The sequence below is a fragment of the Haemaphysalis longicornis genome, unplaced genomic scaffold (genome assembly GCF_048455015.1).
Source record: "Haemaphysalis longicornis isolate Haplotype H1 unplaced genomic scaffold, Haemaphysalis longicornis Haplotype H1 scaffold_1, whole genome shotgun sequence".
Lineage (NCBI taxonomy): Eukaryota > Metazoa > Arthropoda > Arachnida > Ixodida > Ixodidae > Haemaphysalis > Haemaphysalis longicornis.
Window position 1 is genome coordinate 317,833,193 of NW_027526203.1, and position 14,166 is coordinate 317,847,358.

The following is a 14,166-nucleotide window of genomic DNA, read 5'->3' on the forward strand; positions in this document are numbered from 1 at the left end:
AGATCCTCGAAACCGGTGGCGGCATTGCGTGCCAGTACGTCCATCAGAAACCTCTGACGCTGGATTGAGGCTCTGGCATAGCGAAGCTTCCGCTTCTCCAACAGCTTCGCTGGCGGCCAAAACGCTTAAGTTTTTTAGCTTCGACTGCCTCTACGTCTTTGTGTTTCTTCGTCAGCTTATGGCGACACGATAACTTTCGCCGACGCTAAGGCGGACCTGCTCGCACGGAAGTGCAGCATGGTTCAGAAGCGCATTCATCTGTTTTTCCACCCAATCACTCAATGGTAAGCAATAAATTGAGCTTTATGAGGGCACATTTCCTTTTTCTGACTGCCTGATTTTTCGGACATTTTCTCGGTCCCTTAGGAGTCCGAAAAATCGGTCGTCGACTATTAGTTACTCTCAAGACGTGTAATTTTAACCTATTTTATAGCGACAAAAAAAGGAAACAAAAGGTTGGCTGCAAACAGACTTCTATGTATATTTTAGTACTTTTTTTGAACACTGTCCATTATAACCTAACAGTTTGAGGGCACTAGCTAGTCAATAATTCATGACGTAAAACACGCAAAAATAAACGATAAGAGATGTTATTTTCTTCGTTTATATACATTCTTGCTGCCTTTCATTCTTCTTCGGCCGCTTTCGCGCTGTTCGCATCAATGCTTAGAAACTGCTTCTCGGTAAAAGGAAAGCTATAAGCGGTTCTGTGATAACACAGTCAGAACCAAAAAACACTCACAATAGCAGATGCAGTGCAACGATAGAAAAAAATTACACATAATATTAAGTACGGAGCGCAGTGAAATAACATTTAGTGTCGTGTATGGGCGTTCTATCAGGGCGGACTATCACAAGCCGGTAGAAGCGTGTGATACGCGGCGCAGCATGATTTCACACCGACAGCAAAAGGACCCGGCACTTCCTCGATTACGACACTACAGTACGCGCTTGGGAAAGAAGCAAGCCAGCGCACCTACCCAGCGCCCATCCCTAAGAACTGCTACAAAGTGCCTTACCCTCTCTAGGGAACACTACCGGGCTCAGGTAAATTAACGGCGTAAAGGCGGGCATTTCCAGCACGGAAAATTCAGCAAGGAAGGGGTGAACCTGGCAGCACGAGGCGACAGCGAAAAGCGAAAAATTTCTAAAGACGCAGCGGACAATATTCAAGTGTGTCTCTCAGCTAGCCCGGTTTTCGATCTTGGTGTGCGACGCAAGGATGCTGCGCTGTTTCTATGGGGTGCGCCTATTGTATACGATGTTCTGCCTGCACCCAGACAATGAGCATGGCCACCCCAGAAAAACAAGGGGTCAACGCGTCAACCGTACACGAATGCTCGTGCATTTCGAGGCCCTCATCCGAAGAGTAACCACAAGCTGCAAGACGACTGATGATTTTTGGTATCGGTAGGCCAGAAATGACATTCGCAAGCTTGCTGTCAGGGCTAGTGGAAGACTCTTTTTATCGATTTTTGTTAATTGTGCAGTGTAGTGTTGTTTAGTGCTCGGCGATCATAGACCTCTTTCTGCGTCGTCGCGACAGGCCTGATCATGGGTAGGTCACAGAGCAGGCTCCGGTTTCCGATCGACTAAGGTGCTTAGATGAGCGCGCCCTCCGCCGCTTGATCGACTACAGCTTTAGACCGACGAAACGTTTTTAGGTGGGGCGTATAGCCAAAAAACTTTGAATCGACGGCACAGCTGCGACGTCTGTCGTGCGGGAAACGAAGTTCCATGATTACTCTCCCCGGGTGCTCGTAGCTGAAGTACTTTTTCGCGTGAGGCAGCTCATTTTTACCGTGCTTTCCCAGCTGTGGCTGTTAGCGGAAACGAATAGGTCCTGTGGCATACACGCTACCGCCAGTGCGGCCTCGATGAACAATGAAGTCAGAAATTCGTACCGCCGCTACAAAGACAATATCAAGAACGAGATGCAAGGCCACAATACACACCGCACTCACAGCGGTCGCGCTTACCTTCTTTCCAATCAACGAGCTTTATGAAGACGCCATTGAGCGGAGGGCCAGCCACACCGACTGTGAGGTCATTTTCTGAAAAACAGAACGCGCACTTTTAACGCACGCAGTCTCTCAGATTACACCTACCAGTTGTACAGTCTGCAGGACTGGGGTAACACACAACGCGGAATGAAGCCCACGTAAGACCGGACCGTGCTCTGGACTGGCCTATGGCGTCTTCCCTACATGTGCGGGTATTTAAACCGTGCAGTGGTCGTGTAAGGCTCTTAAGGCCCAAACGGACCCAGTTTTTACTTTTACCCCCGAACGTTTTCATAGAAGCTGCAAAACGCGATTCAATGTATGCTGGTCTAGAGTACTGCGATCTCTTTGCGACCCACGTGTATTTATACCACCAGAACGTTTCATCACAGTACTGCCACCCACTGTCTCGCAGCATAATTTTTTGTTCGATACCCGTAGTTATGATCTGCGTTGCGAGTGTAAATATCGTTTTTTGTTGTTGTTTTCTTTGTTGTTGTTGTTTTTCGGAACAAGCCTTAGTTCCTGTGTCGCCCAACGAGCCTTACACACCAGGACGCCTTCGCCACAGTACTTTGCCCTTTTTCACTCAAATGAACTGCTCGATGACGTCCTTCGCCGAATTCACCCATTAGGCCTCATTTTGGAGAACTGCGGTGAAACCCATGCGGGGTCTTCTCAGAGTGTAGGAGCGTTGGGCAAATGGACATATCCGTTCTTATGCACCTAAAATGGGTCTGCAACGTACATCCTTTAATTTTTGTGGACGTTCGCCGAGCATGTCTACTTTTCTGCAGCTCATGTTTGATCCTGTCCTCAGTGACCTGGCATTGGTGTGTTTTTTGGAATGTAACATCCACTGCACGCATGCGGGCATATGCTTGAGAAGTTCTGATTCACAAGGAATTACGATCGGGGGCAGAAAAATCGCGGTTTCAAGTCTTCACACGGTGAAACAATGAATAACGCTAGGATGAAACAAATTCGTCGTGTTACCACACTCGATGATAAGACGTTGTAATGTTGCTCAAGTAACAAACTCTTGAAAGGTGCATGGAGCTAAAGTATCAAATTATTGAAAACTATGCATCCAGCTTATTAAGAAGTAACTCCTCTATCAAAGTGCACCCGAGATCAACAGAATTTTCATTCCTTTGAAGCCACACGAAGTTCACTTTACACATGTAATTAAGTGTCTTTATCTTGATAGCCAAATTTTTCATCTCAAACAAAATGTGGATTTCAATAAAATCGTGCGCACAATAAGGTAATTGTTACGCAACCATGAAGCTAAACGAAGGTGCTTCGCCTTCTTGTATTGCTGCGTCCTGTAAAGAAAACAGTAAAAAACTAAGGAAGTAAAAGTGTGGATACATCGGTAAATTCCTGTGATGTCAGTACTTCAACCAACCAATCAACAGCGGACGGAAGCGGGATCAAGCATGGGCAGAACTGGGCCGACCGGCGGTGCTTGTCGTCTCATGCTCTGTGACAACCGCTTCGGCAGCAATCATCGAATAAACCAAATAAAACAATCATGTAAAATAAACCAATAATGTGCTTAACGTTGAGCTGCGGACGAATAAGAGGTGATGTTAAGTTAAGATCTCTGGGGCTTAACCCGTGCTTAAATGAGTTTGTCTACTGAAACATCCACCTCAGTGGTGAAGTTGAAAAGGACGATTTGGGTTTGAGGTGAAGTTGAAGTTGGTGCGGTCATTTGCCCAACTCTGGTCGACAGGGCTTTCGTGCACCACTAGCAGCACCGCCGTGTCCCTGTACACTGAAACCTGGCTACTCCCGCCTGGCTCGCCCCACTTGAACCGCCTCCGTCTTGGCCCGCTGTGGGAATGGCAGCGCCAAATAGGCGACGCCTCCCCTTTCTTGTATTTCCGTTTTAGTTTTGCCTCTCCCTCCGTCTGCGAGTGAAATATGGTTGCCGCCGTGGGCCATAGTACTGTTCTCAGAAGGATGTGGCCCACCCGAACTAATGGCGGCGCTAGGTTTCAGACCGCTGAGGTGTTTTACGCCATCGCCGTCGTGCCGAATCCCAGGTTCCCGGCTTTGCAGTTCGCGGGGGGGGGGGGGGGGGGGGGGGGGGGGGATTAACGAAGTCGCCGCTATGGCACTGGGTTCCGGCGGTTGCCCTGGTTGCATAGGCATACCGAAAGTGCCGGGTCTCCGGTTTCATGCAAACTTTAGTAAAGCTTGGTAGCGGGCTAGTTGGTTGAACTTCAATTATAGGACTGTGCTGCGAATAACACAAAACGGACGGGAAAGGACACATAACACTGCGGACACATAACACTGTAAGACTGCGCTGCGTGTTATACGCAGCGCAGCCCTACAAACGCCCTCCGGTTGCACGCGTGGTTCCCCCGAGTTTGTTCAGAGTAGTGACTGCGCGGGGTCGCAAGCGTAACCATGGCTGTTTTTAGGCATCTAGCCCCATGCATTCAGCTAATTACGCTTCGGTTGCGAACCTCCGGGCTTGCGGCCTTCCGTCGGGGAACGCGCGGCGATACCTCTCGCTGCGCTGCGGCGTATTTTGTTTAGCTCAGTTCTTTTTTTAATTCTGTGTAGTCCATGCTTTGTTTTTCAGTGTTCTTACTAAAACTTTTTGCAATACACTCCTTCAGAAGTCCAACTGTCGGTGAGTGTCTTGTCTTCGCTTCCATAATGCCCCTCCATGCCGAACACGCTACTGCAGTCGAAAAATCCAAAATTAGTAGAGTTTTAGCATTCCGTCTGTTCCGTCTGCTCCGTTCGTACCGTTCGTACCGGGACCCGTCTGCGCCTGCGCGCGCGGGCATGACGAAGAGGACACACCCCACCGTAACGAATGAGCGGGAATGGCGAGGGCCGGCCCGCGTAACTAATCCACCCTACCTGAACGAATGATGCTCCTTCCGTTTCGTTCGTACCGTGTTGACCGAGACCCGACTGGAACTTGTGCATTCGTTTCGGTAGGGTGGATTAAGTGCAGGTTGCTGGGCCAGTAGGTACTGTGGGGATCGCGACTTGCTCGCGAACCCCTTTCTGGCTAGCTTCCAATCGCGGCCGGCGTTGCATAATGCGCCTCGCTAGCACGACGGTAGCCATACGGGAGGACGCCAGCGACCGGAGGGTTCGTTGTCGCCAGGGTGGAGGCGTTGACCCTTTTCCCCTCTGCCGTACCCGAGAACCAGTTCTTCCTCCTATACTAGCGCCACCGAATGGCGAGGTATGGTAGGTTGTCGCATGACGAGAGGACGGTCTCTTGTCTTGGGGATGCGGTAGCGAGCGGACGTTTCGGCACGCCGGTCCGGACCTGGGGAACGCGCCACAATGGGACGCGTCCGGGCGAGCTGGGAGACTGCAACCACGCTCGCACGCGCAGCGCTCCGCTGCTCCGGTATGCCATCGGTCAGTCGAACCATCTCGATCTCTAGCGTTGTTTAATGCCTCGCTCACAGTGTTACCGTAATGGCCTACGATCAGTCTGTATGCAGTGTATTTGATTCGCACTTTGCAATAAATGCTGCCATTTATGTTTTGCCCTCGCCGCCTCCTGCCTTTGTCTGTATCCGCAAACAACGGACCCGTCCGCAGCCGGCGCTCGCAAGGCATGTTTTTTGAGCGCGGATGGCTGCGGGGTGGGAAATAACTAGTGTGTGAAATGTTGAATCCCACAGTACATATTTACGGAAGTTCCGCGGGCCGGCCCTCACCATGCCCGCGCATTCATTACGGTGGGGGGTGTCCTCCTCGCCGTGCCCGCGCGCGCAGGTGCAGTCGGGTCCCGGTACGAACGGTACGAACGGAGCAGACGGAACAGACAGAATGCTAAAACTCTCTATTGCCGCGTTCCCTCTCTGTCCTGTGTCGTCTGACCCCCTCCCCCCACCCCTCCTTCTCACTGTTCCCCGATTTTAACCCTCTTCTCTGTGGGGCGTTTTTCTATTGGTTTTGGTTCTACGTCGAAGCTGTTCCCTAGAAGCGCCGCCTGGCGAAACTGCAGCGGATCCTTATTGACGAACTCTTGCTGTGCTCTTTTTTATTTGTTTTTGCCCCTGTTATTTCATTTTCCGTTTAACAGAGCCTTTTTTTTCTTTTTAACTTTCGACATTTACTCATGGAAAAAAGATTCACCATACTGCTGGTGTCGCGGAGGGATATTGGCTAATAACACACTGCATCAAAGGCGTTCGTGCGAGGGCGCGTGCGTGCGTCTGTGTGCGTTCGTGCGTGCGTGCGTGTGCGTTTTGGTATTTCAACGGTGCGGCCCTGGTGAGCTGAAATCGGCCGAAAAAAGCGACAACAGAGAAGCGCACCAAAAAACCGACACCAAAAAATAGACGCCGAAAATCTGCGTGGGTTCATCAAGATAAGCTTCGAATTTAGATGCATCATGCGATTGTAATGAAGCTGTTAACGCCAAAGGGGTTGTTTGTAGTTACCTGCTCTACCATCCGTGCTTGACTTTCTCCTGAAAGAAATAACTGGATATAGTGTCAGCAGACTTGGTACTGCTGGAAGCACCTGCTCAAAAAGAACGGAGTTGCTTAGAACTTCCCTAAGAATGGGAAAGCAAAAGCCAGTTAGACCATATCTTGAACTGCCTTTGAAGTTTCTGTCGATCTTTGCGGCAGACCGTTCGGCAGCACGCTCCGAAGTTCGTTCCGCTCGCTCGTCATCGTCAGGAGCATCCCGTCCGCCCCGTCAGTACCTTGCCTCTCAAGGCGGCTCATATTGAGCGGGCGGCAGCGGCCTTTTGCGCAGCTGATTCCATTTCCCGACGCGCCCAGAGCCGTCCTTTGACCCTCCGCCCACATAGCTGTTTCCCTTTCCTGGCGCGCGATTGTGGGCTCACACTCACGGGCTCCCGCGCATTCCTGGAGCTCGATCCCCGGTTTAAACACCCCAGCTCGCACAAGTTCAACATTTTTTTAACGATTCTGCATACCTCACAATGATTTTTGTACCTCACACGTTCCACGAAACAGAAATGTAAGGCTTTCGCTTTGAAAAAAGTTTTAAAAAATGGCTACAGCTTAGCTCCGCTAACCTTGATATGCAAAACAAAAGCTTGGCTTAATCTGGTTAGTCTTGATTTCGCTCGGTTAACCTTTCATCTAGCTGTATTACTGACACCGCTAAAAGCTCTTCGGTTCCATGCAACGCTCGCAGAATTAGGCCGGGCGAACGCGGCGTTCGCCGGGGGGAAAGCGGCGTTCATTCGTGGCGAACGCAGCACCGTTCCTTTTCGCCGAGCGCGAGACGAGTCACGTTGCCCGAAACGTCCCAGCGCCGCATGCATGGGAGGCTGCGGAGGTGGTTGGCTGCCTCGGCCGCAGCGGCGGTGGCGACCGCTGTCGGCGCCCGCAGGCGCCAACAGTGGGCCCGGCGAATCACACGATGCGCTTCGAGGGGTGTGTCGCCGGAGTGTGTCTGCCGTCAAAAGGTGACCTTGCATATCCTCCACAAAATCGCTGGACAAAAATAGTAAAGCTTTTCTTTAAAAGCAGACGCGGGTCAAACAAACTTAAGCGCGTCCGTGACCGCCCGATTAAGCACATGCGTGTAGATTTCATGTCCGCCCTCACTCTAGTCCTGTGAGAACAGGCGACGGTTCTCTTGGTTTCCTTTTTGATACTGTTTTTTTTAAAGGCGAAGCTGTAGTGTCCTCACTAATGCCGTTGTACACCAATACGTCCTGCAGGAAAGCCAACTTTCTATGATGATGACGGTGAATGATCGTGGGTGAAGTGAAAGAAAGAAAACGCTTCCCGTGGCCGGAATCGAACCTGGGTCCCTCGCGTTATGAAGCCGGCGTCTATCCCATTGCTCCATTCCGCGATGGTCGAAGCGAACGACAAGCAGCAGGTACCGATTCGCGCCGTACACCCCAAACCCAAACGTTAGGCCTACGGAGTGCACGCCCTAAAGTTGCTGTGGGTATTCTAGAAAAGTGGTGCGTACATCCAGAGTATCACATACTAGCAGTGTGGAATCGGCCAACCAAAGAATCCATCACGAGAAAGCTTCGCGTTCAACTATCGTCGTCCTTAGACGGAGGTGTGCATGATTTTTTTGGAAGATGCTCGCGATTTCTGCATGAGCTTGCCTGCCTGCATTACCACTGCTCGCCCACCCTCCCCACGAGTGCAAGAATGTCAGCTGTAGCGTGCTCTGGCCTTTCGTTTCCACTGTCATCGCTGTGCAATAGGAAGTTTAATTGAGCGATGGAAAGGCAGGGCGAAAATGGGAAGAGCGCAAGGCCAGAGGCTGCAACCCGTACTGTCTTGCAGGGTGGCTCCTGCCGCGGTCTCGGTGAGGCCGTATCCTTGCACCAGGGCGCAGTCGAGGCAGTTGGCGAGGAAGCTCTGCGTGTCTTCAGACAGCGGGGCAGATCCACTCATGACCGCCTTCAGATGGCCCCCCAGGATGAGCTTGGTTTGCTTGAACACGATGCTGCGCAAATGGCCAGATGCGTTGTTTTCTCTGCTCGCTGCTATGACACTAAAAATGTACAAAGCCTAATTTCAAACAGAAGCCAAATAGATGTTAAACATGGGGTTTCAATTTACTATGGGCTATTATGCACACCACAGTTGAGGACTGCAGATTATTTAGGTTGCGCGGAAATCTAAAGAAACCCCAAAACTGCTAGGCCTATATGCAATAGCAGCTGTCTATACGAAAGCGTATTGCAGTCGCAGCAATTGTTCAATGACGCCGAAAATTCATAAAGCGCGGAAACAGGTGATGCTGCCCGTCCGCCTCATTGGGCCACGATTTGGGACGTTAGAAATTGGGCATTTTGGAGTGCACTTGGCGGGGATTGCCAAAGCTCTTTTTCTAAACAAAATGGCCAACGAATATGCTTTACTGTAAAGTGAAGATAGGGTGCAGGTGTTGAGATATGTTTATTATCATGATATTACGTTTTAGTGTGATGATATATAGAGCTTCAAATTCGAACCGAACAAAGGGTAATCACAACGAAAACCAAAGCGTGTTGTCGAGTAACCGCTTCTAGAACACCCTACTGAAACGACAAATTCTTGCAACATCTGGGCGACTGATTACAGTTAAAGTTCGTTTTTTCGAGACGAAAGTGGACGACATCTAATTCCAAATTAACGAAAATTTTAACTAATGCAAGTGAACAATAACAACAGTACACTGCGACTGGGAAGCAGTAGGGCACGTCAAGTCAATGTTCAGATGCTTTGAAAAATACGTGATTGCTACCTGCCTACTGTTACTGATGGCCGCAGGCAGAACTTTTTTCTAACGACTGAATGCAGCGGAAGCCTCCTCTTCGCCTTGTACAAAATTGTAGAAGGGACGTGCAGCATTCCATCCGGCCATAACTTCCAGGAGGGCCGAAGCACTGATGCTTCGTACTTTTCCACCCTGTCATATGTGAGCACACCACACACCACTGCACTCGCGTCCACATCGACGTATCCCCGCCCCGCCCCCCCCCCCTCCACACACACACACACACACACACACACACACACAAAAAGTCTTCCATAACGTTGAGGTTTTGTATTCGCTTTACGTGATTTTAATTTCAACATCGTTTTCTCTCCTTTCCGGAGGCGAAGCCGCCTCGTGTGCTAGCAGCGGGTGCGTTTTTCCGGCCGAGTACCAGGCGCAAAGCCGCCGGAGCGGTGGGGCGTAGTTCGAATTATCCATGGCGGAACCTACTCGCGTTCGAATTAACGAACTTTTCATACATTGAATTCTACGGAGCTTGGCCTGACCAAGTGGTACAGTTCGAATTATCCGTAAATTCAAATTATTGATGTTCGATTTAACTGGTTTTTACTCTATGCGCCGCTCACGAGCCAACATACCACCGACGCCTTCTTCGCACCGCGCCCACCTGGCCCGTTTCAACTGTCCCATAGGCCTCATTGATTTAACTCTCCTCTCCCCATTCGCTTCCCCTGTTCACACCATTGGTCCCCCGTTCTAATAAGAAGTTTTACTACTACTCACGCTCTGCATTGCTACAAAAACAACACTCTCCCAGTTCCGCTCTAGCAGCGCGACTCTCCTGGTAACTTCAGTGACGGAATTGTTCGAGTGGTCGGTTCTTCGATAGATGCACGACCAGCAAGGAGCGAGCCTTAAGCTTTCTGCTCGCTTTACCGACGTTTTATCCGCCTCCTCCAACGATCGCACATGACTGACTGATCGCCACCACCTCCTCCGCTTCCCTTCTTCCCCAACTACGGCCATGTAGTCTTCCCCATCTCAATAAATTTAATTCAATTCAATCCTCCTCCGATTTTCCTGCTATCACCATGCCCTCGGCTTCCTTCACTTTCCTTGTCGCAATCTCTTTACTCACTGCCACGATGGCGAACGCTCCGATAGATGTAGGCCTCGCACTGACTCCGTCGACTTTAGGTGGTCGCTCGGCTCGCTCCGACACCTGCTATTTCGTGTCACAAAAATAAAATATAAGAAAGACGACAGAGGAAATGCCCACAGTGTTTTTTTCTTATGTCTAAACCACTGAGCCGCAGTTTTCTCGTCGTACAGAAGCTGAAAAGCTGAAAGAGCGGTATTTTGGTAATGACAAATATTTGTTCAAGCGTATGGGTATTCCCCCTTCTTAACTGTGTTGTTGGGCTCGTCCCACATTCAAACCACGCCGATCCGTCAACCACGGCAATGCATCGTCGGGCAGCGGGGTCAACTTACAAAAGTGGGCGTGGCTGTTTGGATGCCTACCATAGCTAAGCGGCGACACCTCTTAGGGGGAGTCATCAGCTAAGAGAATCGCCAGCCAACAGGGCCCAGCCGCCAGCAACATCGACGGTACACAAGCAGCAAGCGAATGAGCGCTCGTCCCGCCGCGCCGTGAGATGGCTGATTTTGTTAAAGGGCCCTTCGCGAATGTCTTCCCTCGAGTGCCCTGTTTGGTTATTGTTATGTCCGCGCAGTCCGTGTCAAGCTGACACACGGGTACACTTGAAAATGCGGTTTATTCAGCCAAGAAGAGCACGAATTTTTCGACTGGACTGAAGCGCGGTCCCAAAGCGTTTCCCCGTTCATTGTCCATCTCCCCGCGGAGTCGGGGGCGGCGTCGGCGAGGGTAACGGTAGCCCCTTCGCGGGGGACACTAACTGGCACGCTGTCGGGAGGCGCCCACACATTACTGCGCTTCCGATGGGGAGCACGAACACAACATTTCTTCCCCCCTTAAAAGAGCGCCTGGTAGTGGTCAGGGGGGTGTCGCTGCCTTGAGGATTTGCGTTGGTCGACGGCCTGGTGTTGCAACGAAGACGGGAGGTGGCCGTCTGCGCATGTGGTTGTCGGCGTCGTAGCGGCGCTTTCCATATGAGATGCCAAGCCCTGTTGACGGGTGGTGACGCACTTCCTTCAGAAGGGGCTGGTTTGCTTGAAGACGGCCTCAGCTGGTGGAGCTAATTGAGATGCCGCCGAGTTGTCTTCCCGGAAATCTCGACAAGACACGACCGCAGGCCAATCCGTTTTTTCACGGTCGCTGGGACCCATTCCGGCTTGTGTTGAAACTGGCGGGCGAGCACGCGTTCTCCCGTTTGTATCCCCCGGCTGAGCGGTGGGTCGTGGGCATCCTGTGCCGCCTTTGAAGATGGCTCTGGTCGAACGGCCATGAGAGGCGTTCTCATTTCCCGCGAAAACATTAACCTCGCAGGGGTCTGGCCTGTGGTATTTGCACTGTTGTGTGCTGCTTAAAAAGGAAGCGGGCCCAAGCGTCCCTGTAATGACCCTGTCTCGTCCTTGCAAAGTTCCCTCTTCATTTCGGCCACGTATCGTTCGGCTTGGCCGTTTGTTGCTGGGTGGTACGGGGCGGATGCCACAGCTGTGATGCTGTTGCCTTTGTAGAACCACCTTATCTATGCCGACACAAATGCCGTGCCATTGTCCGAAACCTGCACATGTTGCGGCGATATCGGACACCGCCAAGATGTCTGCCCGCATCCCAAGAAGCCACAAGGCACGGTGCCACAGCTGTGGCACTCCTGATCCAACACCGCAACACACCTTCACTCATCGCTGCAAGCTGTGCGACGGACCCCACCCAACGGCCCACCGCGACTGCCCCAAGCGCTACCGACCCACTCCTCCACCATCTAAGAAGCGTCCGCTTGGCTTGACGAAGACCTCCAGCCGGCCAAGCACCGATGCCCCCGATTTCCCGCCGCTCCAGCCACCGCAGGCATAGCTCAACGAGCACCCTATCTGGCCTCCCCTACCGCAGGTGAGCTGGTCAGTTAAATTATTCATGCCTCCAACTGCTCCTACACTACCAGCCCCTAACCCGTCTCATCCCTCCTCCTCACCCGACCCACTCACTGCCGCCCTCGAAAAATTCAAACAATACTTCCAGCAACAACTTGACGAACTTAAAAAAACAAGTTGACGCCCTCATGCGACTCTCCCTCCGCAGCCCACCCCTCCCCCCTCTCTGAGGACCGCATCATCGAACGTGTAACTGAAATCATCAGTGCACGCATGGCCGCTCAAATTGAGGATGCCGTAGCAAACGTTTTAAATGCCCAAGCCCAAACCCATGCTCCCCTCGTCAAGAGCTTCCAGCTTCTCACAAAAAGCCAAGCCAAATTCAAACTCGCCCTCCAACGCATCCCGGAACACCTCTCCTTTTCCTCTCATAGTCCCCCCCAAGAAACCCAACCACCACCCGTAGCATGCCTAACACCCCCACTGACACCATAACTGTCTGTCAACTCTCCCTCTTCGCCCGAAACGACCCCCCCCATGCCATTGCCCTGCAGGAAACCAACACCTGCACCCCCCGCCTATTACAATACAACGGCTTCACGCAAGATCCCCTATCCCGCACGGCCATCCTCGTTCATTACTGCCACCCGGCACAACCACACCGCCTCAGCCAAACCATCCCCCACACCTTCGTCGAAATTATCTCGACTCGCCCCACACGTCCGAGCGTATACATCCTCAACATATACAGACCCCCGAACAACCACCTCAAGACCATGGAACCACTCTTTCAAGAAGCGGTACAGATAGCTGGATCCCACCCCCTTCTTGTCATTGATGACTTCAACGCCCCTCACTTGACTTGGGGCTACCGCTACGCTTCGAAGAAGGGTACCGCCCTGCTCCGGGCCATCCAAAATCATGACCTCGTCCTCCAAAATGACCTAACCGTCCCGACTAGGACCGGCAATAGCGTTAGCCGTGACACCATACCTGATCTGACCTTTACCAGACACTACCCCTCCGCCTAGTGGCACCGGCTTGACGAAAACCTCGCCAGCGATCACTGCCTCATCACTCTCCGCGTACCCTTCGTTAACAAACCCCTCCGCAGAGGCACTGCACGCCTCACGAACTGGCCCAACTTTCGCAAGGATCCCACCCCCTTACCACCCATTGGCGACAACCTAACGACTGGGCACAAGCCCCAGAACAGAGGGTTTGCGCCCACACTCGATCTATAGCCATCACAGACGCCACGCCGGCGGCTGATCCACACCTCCTCCACATGTGGGATGCCCGTCGGAGCCTTTCTAAAAGATGGAAGCGCCAGCGCCACAATCACCCCTTCAGGAAACGTATAGCGCGCCTGAACCAACAGATCCAAACGTACTCCAGCCAGCTTCACAACAAAACCTGGCGGGGCTTCTGCACCCGCCTGCAAGGTACCCTCCACACCCGCAAGACCTGGCACCGCCTTTGCTCCCTCCTGGACAACCACTCCACTCAACGTCAATCAACGCACCGCATCCATCAACTCATCCGCAACCATTCGCAACCCCCTCGCGAGCTTCTCCGCACCATCAGACATCGTATCTTTGGTGATCCGGTCAGCCATCCCCCTGCCCCGAACCTTCAATACACCGAACCTCCCAACGCCGACATGGACCTCCCCTTCACCATGACCGAACTCCACGCCATCCTTGCCCGCCTCACCCGTAACACCACCCCGGGCAGAGACCACATTACCTATAGAACTGTCCGCAACCTCCCGGGCGACACCCTTGAAGACCTCCTCACTTATTACAACAGCCACTGGGAAGCCGGCACGTACCCCTCCCAGTAGCGCCACTCAGACATCACCCTTATCCCCAAGCCCTACAAGCCCGTCTCCGCCAGCACCCTCCAACCCATCGCCCTCACCTCCTGCCAC

The 14,166-nt window shown here is 52.1% G+C and overlaps 1 protein-coding gene across 1 annotated transcript in view; it reads right to left on the reverse strand.

The window, feature by feature from the left end:
• Positions 1 to 14,166, reverse strand: part of LOC144151073 (long-chain-fatty-acid--CoA ligase 4-like) — a 110,545-nt gene that overhangs the window by 14,685 nt on the left and 81,694 nt on the right. The window contains exons 12-13 of the mRNA XM_077682294.1: positions 8,284 to 8,456; positions 1,980 to 2,054 (exon numbers count right to left, since the gene is read on the reverse strand). Coding sequence (XP_077538420.1) covers positions 1,980 to 2,054; positions 8,284 to 8,456 — 248 coding nt within the window. The remainder of the gene's footprint in view (positions 1 to 1,979; positions 2,055 to 8,283; positions 8,457 to 14,166) is intronic.